At 44.9% G+C, this 24285-nt stretch overlaps 1 protein-coding gene across 7 annotated transcripts in view; it reads right to left on the bottom strand.

The window, feature by feature from the left end:
* HSPG2 (heparan sulfate proteoglycan 2) overlaps positions 1-24285 on the bottom strand; it is a 1237996-nt gene that overhangs the window by 82087 nt on the left and 1131624 nt on the right. For all 7 annotated transcript variants that reach the window (XM_069610942.1, XM_069610946.1, XM_069610944.1 and 4 more), the window contains 2 exons: positions 19673-19772; positions 12722-12831 (listed from right to left, as the gene is read on the bottom strand). In XM_069610942.1, the coding sequence (XP_069467043.1) occupies positions 12722-12831; positions 19673-19772 (210 nt within the window). The remainder of the gene's footprint in view (positions 1-12721; positions 12832-19672; positions 19773-24285) is intronic.

Below are 24285 nucleotides of genomic sequence, written 5' to 3'. Positions count from 1 at the left end.
TCCAAGATGAAATAATTCGGGATCTGCAAAAAGCAGAGGAGAAACTTGAATATCCATGAACAAGGGAGATAGCTCCCCAGCGGGCGCGGAAGCCATAGGTAAAATACAGCAAGAATGTTGGGCACACTGGGAGAGGCTATGTAACCTGAACTATAAGAAATATACGGAGAGACAACACGGGGTGGGGATAAGGCGGGGAGGTTGCTGGCATGGATGTACAAAAACGAAACACCCAGATCAGCTATCAGTGAATAAAAGGGGAGAATGGTCAAATGGTAGACACCCAAGAGGGAGTGAATGATGGGTTCCTCAAATTTTACCAACAACTGTATCAAGATGCAGAAAAGGGGGAGGGGAGCGAGATTACAGAAATATTGGAGGATATAGGCCTACCAAAGCTGAGTGCGGAAGAAAGAGAACTTGGATGCCCCGATTACGCTAGAGGAGCTGGAAGCAGTGGTTAAGCAATTGCCCACTAGTAAGGCCCCGGGAACTGACGGACTGCCTAGTGAATTTTATAAAATGTATAGCCCGGAAGTACTTCCCCCAATGTTAAATATGCTGAACGAGGTGTTGGCAGCTGGGAGGTTACCGGAATCCCTCAGAGAGGCTATCATTATCCCACTTCTCAAGCCCAACAAACCAAGCACGGATTGCGGGTCATACAGACCGCTCTCCATGTTAAATCAGGATAGTAAGATTCTTACGGCTGTACTGGCAACCAGATTGAGACACGTCATAGGCAAGCTCATACACCAAGATGAAACCGGATATGTGGCAGACAGAAGCATAGCCGACAACTTAAAGAGGCTCCACCATGTTATAGAACAAGTACGATGTGACACGCAGGAATTGGTTATAGCCTCGCTAGATGCAGTGAAGGCCTTTGACTCGGTCAGATGGCCTTGGCTGCTGGCCACCCTGAAATAATACGGAATAGGGCCTGGGCTAAATTGTTGTACAGCTCCCCACTAGCCAGAGTCAAGATGGGGGCGATCATCTCGGATAGATGGCAGCTCAGCAGAGGCATCAGACAGGGCTGTCCCTGGTCTCTGATGCTGTACATCTTTGCATTGGAACCCCTAGCGATATATCTGAGACAACAATACGAAACTGTGGGAATCCACACCAAGGGGGGGACCACATCTCATATCGCTGTATGCGGATGATATACTGTTATACCTGAGATATCCAGAGGAAAATTTGCAATATATCCTTGAAGTAATGGAGCGATTTGCGTCGTTCTCTGGGATCGCAGTAAATCCCTTGAAATCCAGTTTATTCCCCCTTGGTAGATACAAAGGGACTTCGCGTGAGGACCTACCAGTATTACAGTTACCTTAGGAGATCAGTACCTTTAGATATTTGGGGTTTGATATATATCACAGGGTGGAAGACGAACACATACACAACACGGAGAGGGCAGTAGCAAACTTGGACAAGAGCATGAGATTCTGGGCGAACCTCCCCCTCGCCATGATAGGGAGAGTGGCGCTGTTGAAAATGGTGGCCCTGCCCAGGCTATTACACTTTTTTGTTAATATCCCCTATTTGATACTCAAGCGATTCTTTGGTAAACTACAGAGTTTATGCAGAGGTTTCATATGGCACAATACCAGAAACAGGATAGCCTTATGGAAATTGCAGAACACGTACGATAGAGGGGGTATCAAACTACCCAACTTTGAGATCTACTACCTGGCTAGCCAATTACAGTATGTGGCTAAATGGTTGAAGGAGGACCCCACAGCTGAGTCCAAATTGCTCAGGTCCGAATGTGCTCCATTTTTCCTGAAAGAAATGATATGGGTGCCCAAATTAGTACTGAGAGGGTGATCGAGGCTGTTGGAACTGGGATGGAGGGTATGGCATAAGGCCTGTCGGGCCATGGAGAACCCAACTCTGTGTTCCCTGCAGGTGCCGCTAGTGGCGCTGGCGGGAGTAGATGAACAACTGCGAAAGACGATTCGTAAGCACTGGGAATCGGTGGGCATCGCAACAGTGTGAGACCTATGGCAGGAGGGGAAGGTTATAGAATGTAATGCGCTGATAGATGGACCCAGATCACACCCCGGGCAATTCATTACCTACACCAGGGTGGTTCGACAGGCGAGAGAATCATGACCCGATTTGGTGCTGGAAGACCAACCAGATGCAACTGTTGAAACTATTTATGATATCTCAGAGGGTGGACATGAGGTCTCCCGAATCTATGATCTCTTGATGTCCAGGTTGGGAAAGGCGGTAACGCAACTGAGGCGGGTTGGGAGGAAGAAGTAGGGGTACCCATGCATAACGGGCTGTGGGAGAGGGCCCCAAGATACCACAAAAAAGTGTCCAGGAACGCAAGGTTGCAGCAGATCCAACTATACGTAACCCACATGGCATACATGACCCCTCAGAGGTGCCCTAGATTAAAAAACACAGGAACACAAGCCTGCCCTAAATGTGCACATGTTCTGGGCAAGACCGGAGATTGGGAAATTTTGGGGCGAAATCACCCAACGATTGGCTGAGGAAGGAATCCAGCTAGACGTGCAATCAGTGTGGGCATGTATGGTAGGGGGCTTCACGAGACGATGCAACCTGAGGCATGTAAGCAAACTCAAGGACCTAGCCTACATACTGGGCAAGCGTAGAATTGCCATGGGGTGGAAGGCGAGCCACAGGCCCAGAATGGAGGTGTGGTGGCGGGACCTCCTGAAATGGGCAGAGGCGGAAACAGCGGTATGGTATGAGGCGACCAATAAGGGGGGGGGAAGAGACGGAAACTCTGATGGCTTGGAGACACTTAATAGCTACACTGTATGGGGCTACCCAGGATTGGCCAAATTAACAGAACTTCTCTAGAGATACAGAAGGAAGTGAACCTCTGGAAGACACCACAGTGGAAGGAGTGGGAGAGTAGGCTCGAGTTGGGAGGAGGGTTAAAGGAGAGCAGTGGTTAACTTGCGGTATTATGTCAAATGCTTGATAAATATGACATACACTGTTGGATTGTTTTTGTGTGTTTTTGTTAATACAAATAATAAAAACATTTTAAAAAAAAAAAAAAGATGAATGCCAAAGTTAGGATTCAATTCAACAAGACCAGTAAACCAGATGAGTAACTTTTCATATGTTATATATATTCCAGCACATTGAGTGGTGTCATTGGAGGACAGTAATGACACTTATTTGTGATCACCATGCAATATTGAGTTAGGACGGAAACGTTATAGTTAGATCAGAACATACTTTGTACTTAGTAAAACAGTTGGATTTTGCCAGAGGGATGTAGGCAGTCTTATCACAGAAATAATAGGGTTCAACAATTACATGTAAGGGAACAAGCACTGCCAAAGCCAATAGGTTCAGAAGGGGGCCTTTAGGGAGCCAGGACAGCCAAAGGCAATGGGCTAGTTCAAAGTTTGGATGCTCTCTTCTTAGAAATGTTTTAAAAGTCAGTCATTCAAAACGAAAAAAAAAAAATAAAAAAAAAAAAAAAAAAAAAAAAAAAAAAAAAAAAATCGCAGAAGATCAAGAGGAGCCACCTTGAAAAAGCATAAGCTGGGAGGCCAATGCAAGTGAGTTGAGGTCAACTCAAAAGAGTTTAAAATAGTATTCACCAAGCTAGGCAGCACCACAAGTGGCAAATGTAGATGTACCCCAAGCCCCACAGCACCTGTGACATGAAGAATTCATTCCAGCTGGATGCCTTCCTGTTGCAGTGTAGCAGACCCTTGTTCCTAGTCCTTGGTCGTGGTGACGCAAGGGAGGACGTCTGGAAGGCTGCTGTGGCAACACTTGAGATTCTCCTGGATTCTGCAGCCTTTTATGCTTTTGGTGCCTTTTTCTCAGTGCCAAAGAAGAACAAACCGCTACGTTTAGAGGTACCTTGATCCCTCGGTCCTGGACTCCGGTGATGGGACTCTGGATGAAGATGTCCGGCTTCTATAGGGTCCTCTGGATGCCCACAAAGTTTTGGCCAGATTCGTACTTCCAAGACAATGCACTCAATGATGGTCAGGGTTCCCCGGGCATTGGGATTCTACAGCGTTGGAAAGGCACAGCAAGTCAGGGGTTGTGCCAAAATGAAGCTCGTCTCAAGGCTAGTTGGTCCCACCAGCCCAAGGGAGGAAGTCATCCCATACAAGTCTTCCCAGTCGAAACAAAAACAGGGTGAGCACAGCTGCAGGGCTTCACCTGGCACTTCGCGGTCCAGGAGTGTGCTGCTGGCGTCTCTTCATGTCTTCATCGAATGTTGTCCTCCAGTGGTCGACTCTGCCTCTAGACCCACAAACCTTGCCTTTTAAGGAAGTTCCCATTCATTCACAGCCCTAGGCTGTCAATCACCCAGCAGGGTGACTTTCCTCCTGGGCAACCAGCCGGCCAATCAGAACTGGTTTCACTCTGGCACGCCTAGAGACAAAGGACAGGGAAGTTTCGGTACTCTCCCTCATTTCCTGCCTTTCCAGACATACTGGAGCCTGGGCGGGCTTCAGGGTTGAAGCCCGCCAAAGGCAAAATGCACAAAGGACTCAAACCTGATTCAAGCCCAGAAGGAACTGATGGACAAGAAATGGCGAAAAAAAGAATACAGGAGCCATTTTGAGAAAATGACCACCCTTGGGTGATGTACTGCAGCTGAGGAATCAGCCTGCACATACATGGCACAAGGTAATAAAAAAAAAAAAAGAAGAAAAAAAAAGACTGCCACCAGCTATTCAGGTTAGTTCGTATCGCAGAATGTTACCTGATAAGTGGGATAAAGGAGTTACTATGTAACCGCCAGCACCCCACATAGGGTGGTGTGTGCTGGACCCACAAAAGAAAAGGTAAGTAAGACAGGAGTCATTTTACTCATTTTGGGAACAGTAGTTCACCGAAGAAAAAGCAGTTAAACATTAAGAGAAGTGCAAGGGACTTCTCAGTGGCACTGCACAAAAGGTGCTCTGTGTTACAATGCAAAAAGCAGATGCCTAGCCGGTTTACCAGACTTTATTAAACAGTAAGAAACACAAAATTCCTAGTCAGAAAAACACATGAGTCAGAAAAAAGTTACACTCACTCAGGAGTTGAAATTAAAAAACCCAGAGTCCAGCAAAAGAGAGGGGGCTCTGTAAGGTTAAAGGGAATTGGCACAGAAATGAAAATTCTCCCTAACACCAGGGAAAGCAAAATCCTATGATACACTTTAATAATCACGCAATGTTATTGAAGGCAGGTAAACCCTATTGGTAAGCTTTTACAGTCATTAAGTTAAGCAATGATAAAAACAGTACCAACACATTACTTTTTAGAAGGGGGAAACACCATTCAAAGTTAGTAAGCAACGTGTAAGCTTTTTAGAGGGGCAGAATGCAACTCAAAGGAAAGCATTGTAACTTCTTTCACAGAGATAGTTACCACACTCATTTCTGTAGCAAGAAAGTACTTTTAAACTTGTTATACTTTTAAGGCAGAATTCTTTTCTTATCCAGTTCTTCCCTAGTCTATTGCAGGAGTTCTCTCAGAGGCTAGCTGTAGGCAAGTTGAGATAGGGCGAGATAGGGTTCAGTTGCAGGAAAGTCAAAATTCCATTCTTACAGAAGTATTCACTTTCAGAGTTAGTTTAAGTGTTCAGGGACTTGACAGAATGCTCCATATATGTGTTCCAGCATTGGGCCTGGGCAAGTGGTATGGGCAAACTCCCAACCACACAAATCACTCACTCAGACTCACAAGATGCACACCAGACTTAAATAATACCCAAGCCCACAAAAAGAAGAGCTTTGGAGTGGATGCCTTCAGGATTCAGTAGCATAGGACCTGGTCCCTGGTCCCTTTGCCTGGAGATGAAAGAACTGGATACTGGATAGCAACTTGCAGCAGCAGGTATCAGAGGAGGTTTTCAGCAAAGGTTTCTTCCCGGATTCTCACGGCTATGTGGATTTGGCAACTTTTTACAGCAGCCAGATGAAGACCGAATATCGCCGGTCGGATTTTCTTCACTCTCTCAGTCCTGCACTATGGTGAGGGGACTTCAGGGAATCAAATAGTGTCTCTGGAGGTCCAGCAGGAGTCCACCAAATTTCTGACTGATTCTAACTTTGGAAGATCATGCACTGCACTCGGGCTCGAGGTCCCAGTGTATTGGCGCAGCAGGGTCACAGTACGTCATGGGATTGCTCAAAATGCAGATCTTCTTGAGACTAGTGGATCACACCAGCCTCTGGGTAGGAGTCATTTTTGGGACCTCCAGGTCGATTGGAAGGAAGGGTTGCATCAGGCTTCAGTTACACAGCAGGCTCTCCAGTCGCTGGACATCGCTACAGACATCTTTTCCTCATCGCTGCAGCGGTTTGGTCTAACATGGCGACATCAGCTTTGTTGAGATTAGGTGTTTTTCAAACGTGACTAGTTTAATGCAAATGGTCGCGTCTCACCGGATTGTGGGTTTAGCCAAGAAAAAAACCCCTTGAACATAAGTAAAAGTATGAATAACCCGGAAGGAGACTGCGCCCAATTATCGAAAAGGTTTCTTTATTTTGAAGTGCCCTTTGAATGATGACACATGTTTCGGTCTCTTGACACACGGAGGACTTTCCTGCACAAGGTGGGATTTAACCCCATGAACCACTGCACTTTCCATGCATTATGCTGCTAATTGATCTGAAAGAATATAAGAGGATCTAACCCGTTTATTGTGGAGGACGAATTCCAAATGTAATAGGGGCACTAGAAGAATTCAAGACTAATAGCCCTGATTTGAAAAAGGTCTCAGGGAGACCGAAACACGTGTCATCATTCAAAGGGCACTTCAAAATAAAGAAACCTTTTCGATAATTGGGCGCAGTCTCCTTCCGAGTTATTCATACTTTTACTTATCTTTTCCTCATCTTCCTCTTCGGATTCAGCTCCATTGGTCGACTTGTCAGCAGCTTCCAGATTCGGAATATTTATCAGGAACTACAGCACAATTTCTGCAATATATTCCTGCAGTTTTCGAAAAGGGGCAGTCTGGCTGTGCAATCAGGACAGCCAACCCCCAGTGGGAACTGGTTCCATTCAGGCAAGTTGAAAGACAAAGGGCTACAGACTTTGGACTCCCCTCTCGCTTCTACTGTGGTCGTACCTGCCTAGAATCGTAGGGGAAGACTTCAGAAACAACAAGCAAGCGAGAAATGGTGAAACAAGGTACCTGCCATTCTAGCAGAATTGTGGCCCTTGTGTGCATTACCCAGGCTGATTTAACAGCCTGCGAGTAATAAAGACTAAAATTCATGAAGGTAAAACCACTGCCACCAGCCATTCAAGTAAACTTGCAATTGTAACAAAAATGTTAAGAGGTAAGTAAGAAAGGGGATACATTGTATCCCCCCGAAGCACTCCACACTGCCTCACTATATAAGATGCCTAATCCCAGTGACTAGGAGCACATCTTCGTGTTAAATCATCCGGCGCTGGGGAGCACTGCGCGGCATCGGGAGTGCTGCATAAAACGCTGGATCCTCTCTCGCTGGTGCTCTCTCTCCATGTGGACTGTGAGGTGCCAGGAATGAGACGCGGACACAGAGGACTCCTGTTTTGGCTATAAACATTTATTGAAAATAAAAGGGGTTGGGAAAATGCCTCAATCTCTCTAGTCTAGGAGGGGATTCCCTACCTCAACAAAAACAAATGATCGGTCCTTTGTCACGATGTCCAATAATAAGTATTGGTTCTGTGTCCGTAATCCTATTCTGCCTTCACATTCTAAAACTGATTCTAAGGTGAAAAGTATAGTGTCTCTGTTCTTTAAAGTGCACAAATGTTTCAATCTAACACAACATAACTCAAACCAAAAAGTGTCACCGGACAATGTTCACAGTTCCAGGGAATGATTCCCTTCGCAAGATTCCTTTTCTCACTATGAAAACGTTACACAAAAATGATCACGTTCTTTATAACTCAAGAGGGCAACTCCCTACTCTGGGTAATTTCATAGTTACTGGGAATAACTCCCTTCCCCAGGTCTCTTTTTATATTTAAGATAGTTCCAAATAAACACTTTCAAGGACATGTGTTCCTTTTGGGTTTCTACTTTTTACAGTAATCACAATTTAGTTGCAGTTCCAATTTCTTTCTTGACCACAATTTACAGTTTCAAAGGTACGATTCTTCCTTGAGATTCTCTGTATACTCCTCACTGTGTTTCCCAAACTTGACTTTTCCTGGTATACTCTCCTGCCAGGTCTTAGCACTTTAACAAAAATCTTAAGGCTATCGATCCTCCTATGAGATTTACTTATTACACATACTTGCTATTGCCTGGTTTACTCCCCTACCAGGACTTTGAGGTAGTCTCTTTTCACTTTACGTGATCTTCAGGGAATGGACCTTCCGTCAGATTTATTACTTGACTTTGCCTGGTATACTCCCCTGCCAGGAATTCCATGCAGCTACTTTACCTTTTAACCATAGAATGTTAGTCCAATATTGGCTTCTTGACTCTTGTTCACAAAAGTTAGCTTCAACATTCGCCTTGGTATTCTCTCCTTTTAAATATGGGCTCATCGCACTTGCTGTAGCAAGATTTGCAAAAACGTTATTCTCATGACAATTTTCCCTCTGCCTTTCTGGTATTCCTTCCACAAAGTGGCATGCACTTTCCAGCAACCCGGTAACTAGCCTATCAGGGGGGCTGTCCGTGTCCATCGCAAATTCCTGTGATTCTGTAGACTCGGCGCGTGTCCCGTCAGCCACACAGCTTTTCCTGTGTCTTGCTTTAGTGGATGCAGTTCCCGCTGCCTCGTTCCCGCTCTCCACTCTCTGGGTTCGCTGCCACACCATTTCCCACAGCGTTCCTGTCCCTAACGATCCAACCGGTGTGAGAGCTAGTTGCGATATCTCTCAGCCTCTGCAGCTCTTTCTCCCTTCTCTCGGCATGGTGCTTTCTCGTGTTCCTCCTCCCCCTGTGTCAGCTCCGGAACATTTGAACTTCCCGGGCTGATTGAGCAATCTCCAGAGACTAGACCGCTGCATTGGTTTGCTGGTCGTAGCCCTCTGCATTGCGCCATCTCTCTTTCTCATCCCAGTGGATGTCGGGCCGTTCTTCAGGTAGTGCGGAGGAAGTTGTGATGGAGTGCCAATAGGAGTGATCATTACAACTTCCTGCCTCTTCCTCTTCCCAGTTCTTAGTATATATTGGGCTCTGTATGACATGGGTCATGGGTGAATATTATGGGTGGGGCCGATAGGTGGGAGAGGATTACAATGTGCCATAAGGGCATGTGAAATGGAGGAAACATCCCTAAAAGGGAAAGGGGTGTAACTTCATCAAAGGATGCCATGTCATATCGCTGAGGGTCATCTCTCCCCAGGTTATCCTCCCTCAAAGCCATCCCCCCACCCCCCGGGGTCAGGATCAGGTAGGGTAGCCGCTGCCATCCCCTGGCTACATAGGAAAAGGCTTCCTCAGGGAAAGGAGTTGTGTTGAATCGGATGGTGTCATCACTCCTTTCCCAACAGTGACCTCTCCCCATGTGGCCAGGGGATGGCAGCCGCTACCTGATCCTGACCCTGAGGTGACTATATGAAGAAGGATCACGTGGGGGAGGCAACCCTCAAGGGAGAGACATGACATTGGCCGAGACATGGTATCCCCCTTTTTGTTTTTAGGATACCCCATCCAATCCCCATGGCTTAATGGCACATTGTCATACCTCCCCTCAGCCACCTAGAAAGGCTACTGGACACACCTTCCCATACTCTGCATACAAGTCATCAAGAACTGACTTGCCTTTCAAGATCACCGAGAACACTGTCCCAGACTTTGCATACAAGTTATCAAGAACTAACTTCCATTTCCCTAAACATGAAAATACGGTGACGCAGATGAGCTGAGTAAATCAAATGGAGGCCAAAGGACAAGCTGCACTCTAGTTGTTGCAGAAACATGCCTGATGTCGGGAAATTTAAACCGGTGAACCAGCTGAAAGAGTAATGCTGGCTGGTGAACTCTAGTTCTCTGTGTCAACCGAGGTACTGTGGGGCTTGTGCGAGGTCTGGAGACAACCGGCTCACTGAAGATGCCGAGAAGAGCTGACTGCAGGGTACGGTACACTGCAGGGATGCCCGAAGCAGGGGAAAGGCTCCAGAGCATTTGCATGTACCCAAAGGCAGCATCAACACCGCCCGAGCCTGGAGAGACGCCGAACAGATGAGCGGGAGCTGCCAGAGACACAAGCTACGGCGCAGAGGTCGCGAGAGGGAGTGTAACGCCAAAGAGTCGCCACAGACCTGCCACTGGAGACCCTACACATGCCATCAAGAGCCGTTGAGTACACCCAAGGGAAGCAGGAAGACCAGGGCGTATTGGCAACCCTACTGAAAACAAATAATGGTGAATGCAGTATATGAGAAAGGACGAGACTTAAAAGACAGAATTAAGTAAATGTAAGAGACTGTCAAGTTTGTAAGTGTATGCTGTATACCTATAAGGAAAGCCCTGGCAGGATACTATACCAGGCTGAGTCAAGACAGAACAGAATAAATATAAGACATTAAGTTTGTTAGTGTGTGCAGTGCACATACAATGAAAGCTCAGATAGGAGAGTATACCAGGCAGATGCAAGCTTCAAGTGTATTCATATATGAAAGCCGTGGAAGGAAGCACACAAGGTGAAGTTGAACAGTGTGCAAAATACATCACCTAAGTAAGTCACGAGAAGGATACATCAGGACTAGCAAAAGGCTGTGTTTAAACACATTGAAAAGGAGTGAACATCTGGCAGGAGAGTACAGCAGGTATCCTACCAAGATACAGTCAAGCTGTTTGGTGTACCAGTTGTGTTGTTGATCAAGAGAAACTTAAGGAACTTTCTTAAGGAATATTCTTTAAAGTATATAACAAAGTGAAGAGAAATCCAGGGGAAGGGAATCACCCTTGAGCATTTGTACACTACTTAAAGCCAAAGACATTTTTCCTTTCCACCTTAGAGTTTAATATTAGAATGTGAGGGCCAGAATAGTACTTTGGACACAGGACGTTTTGCTTTAGGCATTGACATTCGACAGACACTTAGTTTTGTTTTAGATGGGGAAAAACCTCTTAGAATAGGGACAGCAAGGCATTTCCCAACCCCCTTTTCTTTTGTCAAAACATTTTTTGGCCCAGAACCATGAACTCCATGTGCCTGCGTCTCTTTCCATGCTCTTCACAGAGTGTTGACATAATCACATTCATCGAAGGACTCTGCGGCTGTCTAGTAGGTAGGTTGCTAGGGGCGCCGATGGGTTGCAGTGCTGCAGGTGGTTTTTCTGTATTGGTACTGCCTCACTTGAGGCTCTAGAAAAGAAAGAGAACACTTAGCCAGTACTGTCTTCTGGAGATATGGGGTGATGCAAGTTGGTATTGCACATGAACAGACAGGCCCTTAGAGAGGGGACAGGAAAGGAAATGGTGCCCTCAACTGCCACCGCCCCCCACTGGGGTGGGGCTGGCTCTGGCTTCAAATCTGGTAGGGCTCCCACCTAAGGCAGAGATGGGTTCCTATCCCCTCATAACAAGGTCAGGGTACTGACCTTGTCATACCTCCTACAAAGAAGTAGAATTCAGAGGAGAGAGTTTGTCTTCAGTTTTCGACTTTCAGATGCACACACGTGTGGGTCTGACAGTCCATTTGATCCAAGTATATTCAAACACAGTGTGTTAAGGAAGCAACAGAATTAACCAAAGGGACTATGTTGATTAATAATTGGTGTCAAGACAAAAAGGTGTTATAACAGTTGTACTGGTGTCGCCCTGTGCTATTAATCCGATACTGCTTTGTTCTGTGATGGATATGAGAGACTGGTCCAGAGCCATCAAGGGAAGTTTTCCATCTGCTTCCCCCTTCAGAGCACAGTCATTAACCCTGCACCCTACTGGCTTGTCTGGCAGTGCTGCAGAGCTGTAGATGGATTCTCCCAAAGCTACCTCATGTAGTCTTCTAAGCTCGAATATACTTTGACCCTAGGATAAAATGGGTAGACAAAATAAACAGTACAATCTTGTGCTATGGTAGGAGCTAGAGGATAACAGAAGTCTTCTTTACTAGTTGTAGATGTCAAGTTTATTGGTTTACTCATTTAAATAAGGAAGGTGATTGTTCTCGATAGACATCAACTAAATTAAAAAAAAGTGCAAGATTAACAAATGCCTTCGTGGGATCTGAGAATCCCAATATAGACTCGTAATTTTGCCTCGTCTAGAACTAGAGCTTGAGGTATTTGGTACAAATGTTAACTCTTTTTGCAGAAGTTAGTACTGACGTTTTGGTTTGCGCAGGATTTTGAGTGAAAATGGCTATTTAGCAAAATACATTCTCGGGTACTTGGTGTTGAGACAGCCGGCATTTTATGGAAAATGTTGGCAGACAGATTGAGGATACTGCCAGTAAATCTAGATTTTGATAACAGATTTATTGCTGCATCAAGGTACATTGGAACTGATCTTTTACCTATATTACCACCCTTCCTATTGCTTTGCTACTGTGCTATACAGCAGAGAAACTAGTCTAAAAGGCAGAGGAGCACCCATTAGCCTGTAAGAAGCAAATATGTACCCTAGGTTGCCAGACGTCAACATTCAATTTTTGATAGCTATTTACACTTTTGAGGTAATTGAAACAATGTAATATGGAGTAAAGAACGTAATGTACCATCTTACATAAAATCCACTGCATCTCAAATGCTTGTGTATTTTCATGCTTCAGCTCCCCTTATGGGAGTCACTCACCTGACAAGGCCGGTCTCTGCATGTAGGGCAGTTAGAGATTCCGTGGGAGCTTAGATCCAAATCTTTAAAGATCACTTCTTGTCCTTGAATGATCATCTGGCGGATGCAACCTAGTAAATATCCAAGATGACAATGTCAGCCGCACTGAACGATGACCACAACATACATTGAAAGCACTCAAAACACTAAATCGTGCTATTAGCAGGAGGATGAAAATGGTTGACAATGCCAATGAGATGTGGCTCCTGATAAAATAGACTCTTACACCCCCTGCACCTCAGGTTTTGTCAATAAACAGGTGACCTAAACAGGGTATAGGTGTGAGCAGTCAGAATACAAAGACTGACTGTGGGATCAAGAGCTAGGCATTAAGAGTAGTAACTGTTGTGGGGTTTAGGGGTTGCGCGAGCCATCACTGTGAATATTTTGATTTGGAGGTTGAAAAGGACCAAACATCTGTCTTATGTGGGAGGTGGGGCGAGGAGTTTGGAGTTAACTGTATGCTGGTTGCGTACTGTGTCAGAAAACAAAAAGATTTTTTTTTTAAGTAGTGAATGTTTTTGCAGCTTTTAAACTGGGACACATGTAGTGTCTAAGCTCTGCTAGTTTACACTCATCTAAATCAAGTACAGCGAGATAAATTGATTTAAGTGACAAAATCGTGACCAAAAAGTGGATGCGTTGGGAAATCAGATTACAATTTGCATTATGTAGACCCAATGCTCCCCTTTGTTGTGGAGAATACCCATTGCTGGGTAATAGAATGCAACAAATGTAATCACATATTATTGGTGGGCCTTTGACTTAAGATTTTCATATTGTCGCTGATAAATGTATGCACTCCAATTGCAGCAATTTTGTCTGGAACTTTACTACTGTATAAGCACTGTTCAATGTACCGTTTATATGCTTTTCATTTTTTTTTATTGTGCTTTGGTTTATTACAAAACTTTCACAAAATGATTATTCTAACGACTGATGCATTGTTTTTGATAGAAAAGGGGAGGGGGAAAAGAAAGAGGAGAAGAAAATAGACAAAAAATGAAGATAAACCATCATCATCTGATCAAACGATTGAATAGATCAGTTAAGAATCTACAGACAGCTAAAATGTGAGATCTTTTTACCCATCATTAACCTCTCCCAAAACTCATTTGTGATAAGGATCATTGCATTCTGCACAGAACTGGCAAAATGTAGCGTTTGAAAATCACTCCAGCTTGGGCAAAATACACACATGATCAGTTTTTTGTATAGGATTAGTAGATTTGCAAACTCTGCAAACCCTTCTAAGCCCTGTTTGGCTCCCAACACCCTATTTTTTTAAATTAATTTTTTACTTAATTGTGTATACAGTGTTTTCAAAATAAAATATCCAAAAGGTCCAAAGCACAGTTTGTTGTCCTTGTTGATCCTTGTTAATCTGTCTTTTTTTAAGTGCACGGTTATTAAAAGGGTAAGGTTTAGGGATGAAACAACTTCATATTAAGGCTCCTGGAGTATGTTCTACTCTATGGGAGCTCCTTCCAGTGTTCGTTTATCTTGGCATCCAGGTTAATGTTTTTGAAAAAAAGACGCTACAGCCAGCACACATCGAGTGTCCTCTCCGCTGGTCAGCGCCATCCACAAATTATCTTCAGTTAGAGTAGTGAAAGATTGCATTATTTTACCTAGGAAAGCTGTTCTTACAGGCTGCGTTCCTTCACATTCTAAACAGAGGTGTCAACTTGTTTCGACTTTATCCAAGGTTTTACAGTATCGACACTTGTCTGTAGGTGAGAGCTTTCTTATGAAAAGTATTTCGTTCGTTTTGAGTTGATTCAAACAAAATCTCAAGAATGTTCTGCATAGTCACCCTATTCGTGGAGGGAAGATTAAACCTAAATTGTATAAAAGCCTGAGACAAAGTTGGCTTGGAAATCTTAAATGGTGTGAATTCTTACAAGGGACAGGGAAGAGAAACATTCCTCAACGGAGGACTAGCGCTCAAGGTATTCATAGTTATTAATCCAATCAATGTGTATGAATTTCTATTTCACAAAACATAAATTGTGATCTTTTGATTTTGAATGATCAAGGTCATAATGATGAATCCAGTAATCATAATCATCCTTAAAATGGACGGTGAAGCTCTTGTGTATGAAAAAGAAATCTTCAAATTGCAGCAGTAAAGCATTATGTGGTACCTGCAAAACACACTTGTGAAATTGTATTATTTGCAGAACAACTAAAGTGCATAATGACAGTAATCCAAATTCAACCCTAATCACCTCTATCGGCAAGCAGTTTGGTAGTAATTGAAAAGTGTGCCAGATTAGAAAAGTGCTGCTATGACCGTCTGAAAATATAATTGGAACAGTGGAGCAGAAGTATAGCCCCATGCTCTTGGTAAACATTTTTAAATTTCATAATCATTGGGCGTATCCTATTCTTTTGGACTTCATAAACATAAGAGGTAGTCCAAGAAGAATTTATATTAAATGCATGAAAAACAGCCTGCTTAACACCAATATTGGATGGCCATTTATATACCACATTTAAGCTCTTACTCCCACGTCTCTGTTGAGTAGACTGCAGGATATATGATTTGAATGAATTGATACGCAAACAGTCCAACCTCTGTTCAGTTCATTATAACAAAATCATTTGCACAAGATGCCCAAGAAAATCTAGAAGGCCCAACTTCAGTTGGATAGTTGGAGGTATTACAATGGTGTAGAAATTAGTTAGATATAGGTAAATTAGCAGGGGGGCAACATACACTCCTGATGCAGTCTTAATGTTTGCATGGACTGCATAAAATCACTGTATTTAATCTAACCTGTATAGTAGAATTGCAATACATCAAAGTGAGCATCTTTAGCAGACCTAAAGGAATCCCACATAGCTCAATTATTTGCTGCAATCTGGTCTTATCATTAAAAGCTGTGCTAAAATCAAATATACCTACATAGATAATTCCCTTTTCTTGTCAATGCTTAATGAAATATCAATATCAATGTCAAAATATTCAATAATAAACCATTTGCAGAATGTTCATGTCTGGCCAAAATCCTGTGTTATATATTGGGAAAAATGCATATAGGATTATCAAATGTTACCAATCCCTTAACAGGAGCGGGCTAAAGATTTCACTTGTTGTGTCCAAAAGGGTGGCAATTTTCAGGTAACCTACTAGAGCCCTTTCTATCGACTATCAAATAATTCGGCAAAGGTGTTGTGTCACTGTACTCCAGGTACCAATGTTAGATAATAGGATGTTTAGGACTCTGGCCCATTGTAACACCCGGTCGGGGGAATGAAAGAAAGGATCTCCAGTGCATGAAACCATGCTGGGGATCCCGAAAATGAAAAAACTGACATGAGAGCTGCGCTGGGGCTCAGGAAATAAAAAATAACTAAGTAAGGGACCCTCGTGCGTGTGCAGGTTAGGATATCTTTACTCCGAAATGGGGGGAAAAAATTGCCAGTGCCTGCCATAATGGTGAAACCCTGCAACAGGGTTAAAAGGCACTTCACTCTGTGCCCCAACACCACCCTGGCCATGCCTTTATGTTGGCACTCTGCTGGTTAGCAGGGGAGTGCTGTAAGCATTGCCACCCCCCCAGGTGGCATCCCATCACCTGGGTCCCGGGCATCATTAATGACTGGCGCTCCTCATAGCAGGGGAGCACACAGAATGTGTTTTAGCCCTCCTGGGGCTGAATTTAAGGGTCCCTTGCAGGTGGCCCACCTGAACTCCCTGGGCCACACCTGGCAGACACGGCCCTGGTGGAGTGAGTAGTGTGGGACTCCCCACGTTGCCTCAGAGTGCTGGGATGCATCTGAGATGCACAGCCCATATTAAGACTTTGGGGCACGCACACAGTTGCTGTTTTTACTGCCTACGGCCAGCCCTACAAAGACTTTGGGGGTTCCCGCACTGTTGCTGCTGCCTGCCACCTACTACTGCAAGAGCCGCCAACGAAAACACAGGAGTAAAGAAGATCCAGAGAGCAGCAGCAAGGACCTAGCGATAACCCTGGCCAGGTTGTCTTGCAAGTAAGGTATTTATAAATAGTTTTTAATACAGTGCAGTGTAAAGACTGGTATATATTTTTAAAAGACACTTCTATGTGTTTAAAGGACTGTATATTTTTGTATTTTATTTTTTATTAACGCAGTTGCTTAGGAGTAACTTAAGTTGTATGTAGTGTTTTGTGTTCTGCCCCTTTTTGGTGTACCAGAAAAGTATATAAGTAAGCTTTTACCAACTAAAAAGACTGTTCACCAACCAGCATTCCTCTTGTCTGCCTCTCCTTTTGTGCTCCAATTACACTAATCGTGTGTTTTCTCCTTAGGGATATTAGGGTATTTGGGGACCCTGTCTGCCCTAACCTCTTGATCTTTCCTACCCTTACATTCTTCCTAGCGAGGTACACCAGGATGATCTTGAACCCAGGAAAGCTGGGCTTGGAGACAGGTAAGAGGCGGGTCAAGTTATAAGTCAAGGGTTAAGCAGTATATTGTGTGCCCACCTACACCTGTCTCCCAATAAGGTGCGTTGGCAGATCACCCCGCTACACCAGAGTTCTAGATGCGCTTTCTATGCCAAGTTGGGTAACTCATCTGTGCCCGGAGAACATAAGGATCTTTGCTTCTTGATGACACCGACTAGCTCCTCCTCACTGAAGGAGCCTTTCCAAAGTGAAGCAGATATTCTCTGTCCAATAATAAAACTTTGAAGTTGATTTTCCAATGGTCTATTGATCATGAAAATAAGGTATGCAAACTGATTCAGAGATCGCATTACATTGTGTCATATTTTGTGTTCAAATTATCCGATAATAATGACCAGAACCTTGTACTGTTTTTGTTCTGCGCAATCCATAGCATCTTATGCCATCAGACAGAGCTAGCATACTTCCTGTGTGCTACCAGCCAGATCTAGTACTGTTGCTTGATGTTACTCTTATAATTATTGTATTATGATCCAGTTAGATCAAATCTAGATGCTAAATAGTGCATATCTTGGCACAACAAACATTTGGACGTCCTCAATAGCACATCATAAGTTGCAAAATTCTGTCTGTCCGTAGTAGATCCTGCAATATTGAGCTTAGATTTATTGAGCTTAGATTTATAGGATGCTACATATGCTGGTATTGCCTCTCAGAAAGAGTTTGGAGTAATCCAGTTGCCAAGACTGTGTACAAAGTTATTCATTGGTCTCAGTCTTTTCAAGCTATTGCAATAGGGCAGCTATATTAGCCGCTGTCCATCCTATTTGGCTTCTTGCTTGATTTCCATGCAAAGAGCTGATAATGGGCTTAATATTTTAATCAGTTCTATTGATATTAAAGTAAGCAATCAAAAAGCCATGGTCGCTCACATTAGTAATTAGAAATTACCTTGAAAGCAAAAAACAATTTAATACTTGAAAGTGAGATAACAATAGAATCAAAGTAAAAAGAAGACTTGCTGTTAGAACAGGTTGGTGCACCTGGTGTGTCTCCAGGCAAACCTCTATTTAGCATTACTAATGCCGAGGCTGATAGGTCGAACCAAGCCCTACCCTGCTGTTCATTTGATGTCACAAAATTCCTAATGGTGGGGGTTGCTGGAAGACAATGGGCCTCATTACGAGTCCGGCGGTAGTCGGGCCGGAAAAACCGTCAGGCTGCTGCCAGACCCGAAATACCATTCCGCCTCTGTGATTGCCGGAATCACTGGGGCATTACAACCCTGGTGACCCGGTAATTCCGGAGGTGGAATTCCGTAAATCCCCATTCCCATTGAGTCCATGGGGATGGGGACAATGGAAACACTGGTTCCATCTATGACGGAGCAGGCGTTTCCATTTCTGCCTGCAGGCGGGTGGCGTTACCCCCACCAGGTCAGACCTGGCGGGAGTGACACCTCCCGCCTGCAGAACTCGGAATCAGCCGTTCCGGAAACAACAGTGGCGGTGGATATACCGCCACCGTTGTTTCCGGACCGGCAGGGTCATAATGAGGCCCAATGTCAGGAACATACTCTATTCAAAAAGATCTGGAAAAACACAGTTAAAGTAACCATCCGTCATTATGGGCACAGCAGTGCAAATTTACAGAAACAGCGAATAAATCAGAAGAAGATGGCGATACCATATGTGTTATAGTCTATTGTGAATCATTTCCCACTAAAATTAAAAGACACCTGAAGGAAGATCCCTCAGAATCTTTTAGAATTTCTAGAACATGAAAAGCCATCTGATTCGGGGGGTTTCAAGCAGGCACATTTCTGGTATAAAAGGTAAATTATGATCTAAAAGAAAATACAATTTTTATCATTCCGAAAACTATTGCGATTCCTAGAATGCCAAAAGAGTGACTTCAAGTACTTTTAATACATATTGTGAAAATGTGTTAATGATCTGGTGAATGAATCTTGAATGCAATAGGTAAGTTCTTTTATTTGTAGTATATATGTCCGACCATTAATAGTCTTACAAACATGCTGTAGAAGAACAAGTTACTCTCTTACCTGGTAACGTTCTTTCGATGGTATGGTCCTCCGACGTATTCCATATCTATGACAGTAATCACCGGAGCAGAGCTGCGGTGATTCCTGTCATAGATATGGAATACATCAGAGGACCCAATCCCCTCGAAACACTAGTGGTGCAAGGTTTTGGCACTATGGGAAGAGGAAATGTGGGGGGAGAAAAATTCAGAGTCCCCTAGCTTTAAGTGTATTCCCAAACCCAAGGGGAACAAATCGGGCCTTTCATTTAAATGAAAGTCAGAGTGGTGCCCATGCGCACATACAGGTCCCCAAAAAGGATGGGGGAGGCATTAAGGGCAGAACCTGACCCCTGCCCTTAGATGTGTTTAGCCATGTGCTTAGGACACAAACCTATATTCAAGTGAATAAACTAGTGCTAAACATTTGGTAATACATGTGCTATGAACTCCCAGGCATTATCCTTACCAACAAACCCACTCCTGTGACCAGTTTTAGCAACAGCTTCATAGTCTGGGTATCCACCCAGGTACAGCTTCTCGTTCAGATCTAGTCCTTGGAATTTACCCTAAAGGCAAGAGGAGAGACATAAAAAAAACAGAAGATTAGAGCATCAGAATACTACTCATCAGACCACAATGGGCCTCCTCTCCTATTTCTCATTAAAAACATGCTATAATGACTAATGTCTATACAATGAGGGTACGTTTAGGATTAATTGCTACTCATTGCTGGGAAAGATTTGTACAACTTAACCTCTTTCAAAAGGACCCCCAGCATTTCTACTGACCGATTTGTGATTGTGGCCTAATTTTAATGTGTGTGGAGTCACTTGCTTAACTCATTTTATTTTGGGGGAATTGGTTAGTCCTTGAGGATACAGGTGCAGGGGTACCCAATTCCTCATTGATGTCTATTGTGTAGCACTACCTACCTACCTTACAGACAGGAGTGCAGGGGATCCTTACTCCCCATTTCTGTTTTACTTTAGAGGGATTTTTCCATTGGTCAATGTAGCCTACAAAGGCTGGTGACAGTTGTATTTTTAAACTTTGAGTGCGCTCCTGTGCACCTTTTTCTTTTGTTACTGTAAGGTAGCAATGTTGCCCCTCTAGTGGTCAAAATGGCTAACCACCTCATAGTTTCAGCCCCGTCTTTTTTCCAGTTTTCCTCCTGGGCAGAGGTTGGAAAATTGCCATATTTTAGTTATTTTATTTTGTCATTTGTGGAACGACCAGACCCGGGGGTATCACAGTGTTATTTACAGTATAGGCAAGAATACATAGTAAACATCAACATAAATGACGGTGTTATATACCGAACAGTGAAGAGAAAAGAGTATATAGTACACATCATAGTCATGGGGGCCAAGGTAAGATATTACTCATTTATCGTACAGCCAGGTATTGACTCGTTTTTTGAAGGTGGAGAGCGAATGCTTGTTTCTGATGTGAACAGGCAGAGCATGCCAGAGCGAAGGTGCCATGACACAGAAGCGGACACCGCCAGCTCTTTTGCTCTTAAAGCAGAGGGTGAACAATGAGGAGCAAGAACTAGATCTTAGCGCTCACACAGGACAATTTCAGTGATACAGTTGTTAAACTAGAGTGGGGCCTCCTTGTGAATGCAGCGGTGAGTGATAGCCAAGGTTTTGAATTCAACACAAGCTTTAATGGGGAGCCAGTGGGATTCCGGTCTTGTGGCAGAGATGTGTTCCGAGCATTTAAGCCCGAGGGCAGTGCGCAGTGTTTTATTTTGCAGCAGTTGGAGTTTTTACATGTTGGCATTCAAGGTGCCCATCAGTAGGACATTACAATAGTCAAGTTTGGACAGAAACAAAGCATGTGCGAGTGTGAGATAGTTATTCGGTGAGAAGAACGGTCTTCTCGTGAGATTAGTCTTGCAGTATAAGCAGTGGACTAGGCTTGCTTGGTCATGGATAAGTCTGCTCCAAGGTAGACCCCCAGACTTTTTATTTGCTTCAGAACAGGGACGGTTGTGCCATCAATGTAGAAGGTGTCATCTAGGTGTCTGAGCAGGTGTGGAGAGTCAATGATGAGGAGCTCAATATTTTCATCATTGAGGCATACGATGCGCGTAGCCATCCAGTTTTGGATTGTGCTGTATACTGTGTTGATTGCGATTGTGTCGCATCTGTGAACACCCAAAGTAGAGAGGGGTATTTAAGTGTCATCCGCAAAGTTGTTGTAAATAATCTCCCTGGAATTAAGGAGATCGAAAAGGGGTTTTGTGTATGCGTTACACACAGTTGGGGAGAGACATGACCCTTGCGGGATGCCAAGCGGGCGGGGATGGGATCAGCTGCAGATTCCCCAATGAATACTCGAGTTGTGCGGTCACTGAGAAGGGATTTGATCCACAAGGTGGCATCAGGAGAGACGTGGAAGTGATGGCTGAGGTGATGGCATAGTATGTAGATCGAACGCCGCTGAGAGATCTAGCAGGAGAAGGATGGCCAGTTTGCCATAATCACTGATGTAGTCCATTTGTATTCTTAGGTCCAGCAGGGCAGTGTCTGTGCTATCTTTTGGGTGCAAGCCAGATTGTGTTTTGCTGAGACGGTGGTTTAGCTCCAGGAACTGTTGTATTTGGGCATAGGCCAGGCGGTCCAGAATTTTAAGGAGGAAAGGGACTGTGGTGATGGGGCGGAAGTTGGTGGGGATGGACAAGTCGAGTTTTTTTTTTCCTTCTGACTCTGTTCTAGCTAACCTCCATCTTTCTCCAACACCCTGGACATCCTTGCCCCCATCAGGAGTATCCCCATGAAGCCTGCCTCCAAATGCAACTTCAGGCATCTAGCTCATCCTCGGACAAACTCGCCTGCCGCCTACTCCAAAGGCAATACCGTCTCACCATCTGCTTCAAGAAGAGGGCTCATGTCCAAGCCCACATCTCTGGAACCACCAATAACACAGCTGAGATCTTTAAAATCTTCAAGGAACATGCCAATCCTACTGCAGTCTCCTCCTCCCTCCCAGACCCTCTGCACTATCCACCCACTTCTCCTGCAAAACTCTGGACATCCTGTCCTCTCTGTCATCTGCTCCCACCCCACTCCCTTCTCTCGACTCCCTTCTCTCGCCTCCCTCTCCCACTATACTCTCCTCCTCCTGTCCCATTGCACCAGACAAGATCTCTAGAGTTGTCCGCTCTATGAAATGTTCCTCTAAACAGGTGCTTCCTGCTCCTCCAGAACCATCAAGGACAACAGTGCCTCTCTCGCCCCAGCCTTGGCTGACCTCTGCAACTACTCCTTTGCCACTGGCTCCTTTCCACAACCCCATAAGCACTCCCTTGTGCACCCTCTCCTATAAAAGCTTCTTGCCCAACTAAGTATCGCCCAATCATCACCCCTTTTTTGGGCAAACTCGTGGAGAAGCTGTTCATCCCCCAACTGACCCTCCACACTGAAATGGCTGGTTGATGGCTGGTTGCCTCCATAATCACCAGTACGGTTTCAGGGCATCCAGAGGCAAGGAAACTGCTCTTCTGAACACCCATGAAGACTTCCTCTCTAACCTGGACTCAAACACTCCCTCTGTCCTTATCCTCTTTGATCTTTCCTCTGCCTTTGACACAGTCAAACACTCCTTCCTCATAAACCGTCTCCACGACCTCCTTTTCAAACAGACCCTCCCAGGTACAAATGTGTCCTTTTCTCTCCTCCACTTCACTCTACTTGTTGCGTCCCTCAGGGCTGTATCCTATCTTCAACATCTACCTGGGCCCTCAGGCCCGCCTGATCTCCACCTTCTCCCCTCATTTCCAGTGTTATGCAGATGAGACACAGCTCTCCTTCAAGCTGTCATCCTCTACCTCCTCCCAGTCCTCCTTCATACCCGACTGCTATTCAGGCATGGTGCTCTGCCAATGATCCCTGTCCTAGTGCCAGTAAGACGGAGATCCTTCTCATTGGGAAGCCTGCTCGTCGTTTCCCCCCACTCTCTGGCCAGCCTCCTTGGGTCCCCTTCCCTGCCCCACTTGTGAGGCAAAAACCCTTGGGATCATCTTTGACACCTCTCTCTTCTTCTCTCTACACATAGCAGACCCTGCCAAGAAGTCCAACTTTCAGCTCCACCTCCTCAGGGGCATTCTACCTTTCGTCACCTTCGCCCAGAAGTTAAACGTCTCCAGAGCCCTGGTTCTCTCTAGGATGGACTTCTGCAACAGACTCTTACTCTTTCCTCCCTTCGCCCCCTTCAACTAATCCAGTATGGAACTGCAAGACTTGTTCTTGGCCTCAAGCCCAGGGACTGCATCTCTCCAGCCCTAAAATCTCTCCACTGGCTCACCAGTGACCGCAAGGATCAAATTCAAGATCCTTTGCAACATGCACAAGGCCTTCTGGGGTCTGGGACCAAGCTACATCCAGCTTTCCCCTCCCTAAATACCTCCCTGCCAGAGCCATTCGGTCCTCGGGCGCCAAATTTCTGCAGGTGAAACGTTTCTCCAAGCAGAGTGTGGGAGGTAGATCCCTTTCCTCGGCTGGGTCCTCCCTCTGGAATGGACTCCCTGCCCCCCTCAGACTTGAGCCAGATCTTAAGTTCCGGAAAGTTCTCAAGACTTTCATTTTCTCATCTTCCTTCACTCTCCACCTCTTGTGCTAACTTTACCTCTGCCGCTGCGATTGGGGCCTGGTCCCTTCAGAGTCACAAGGGCCAGGCCAGCCACCCCCAGCCCCATCTCTCCAGCATCCTTTGCCAGCACTTGCCCGCGGGCTCCCTTCCCTGTAACTAGCCCTAACCTGGTACTTCCTGTCTACTGCACTCATCCTCCCCTTGCCCCTCTCTTCCCCCTGGCACTTGCTGCCTTGGCCCCCCCAGCACTTTCCCCCCCAACACCCCTATTGGGCACCCCACTCCTGCACTTTCCACCTCGTCTTGCACTTGCACGGTAGGATTGTCACAAGGCCAATATAACTTTTTGGTTCTACTTCTTTCCCGTGTATCCCCCCCTCCCCCCCAACTGGTCTTGTGGCACCTGGAAACACTTGTGTATAAGCGAAATACAAATGTACAATTAATAAAATAAATAAAAGTATGGTTACAGGAATCCCAAGA

This window comes from Ambystoma mexicanum, chromosome 8, assembly GCF_040938575.1.
Source record: "Ambystoma mexicanum isolate Mex_15411 chromosome 8, UKY_AmexF1_1, whole genome shotgun sequence".
Lineage (NCBI taxonomy): Eukaryota > Metazoa > Chordata > Amphibia > Caudata > Ambystomatidae > Ambystoma > Ambystoma mexicanum.
This window is presented reverse-complemented; position numbering and strand designations above follow the sequence as displayed.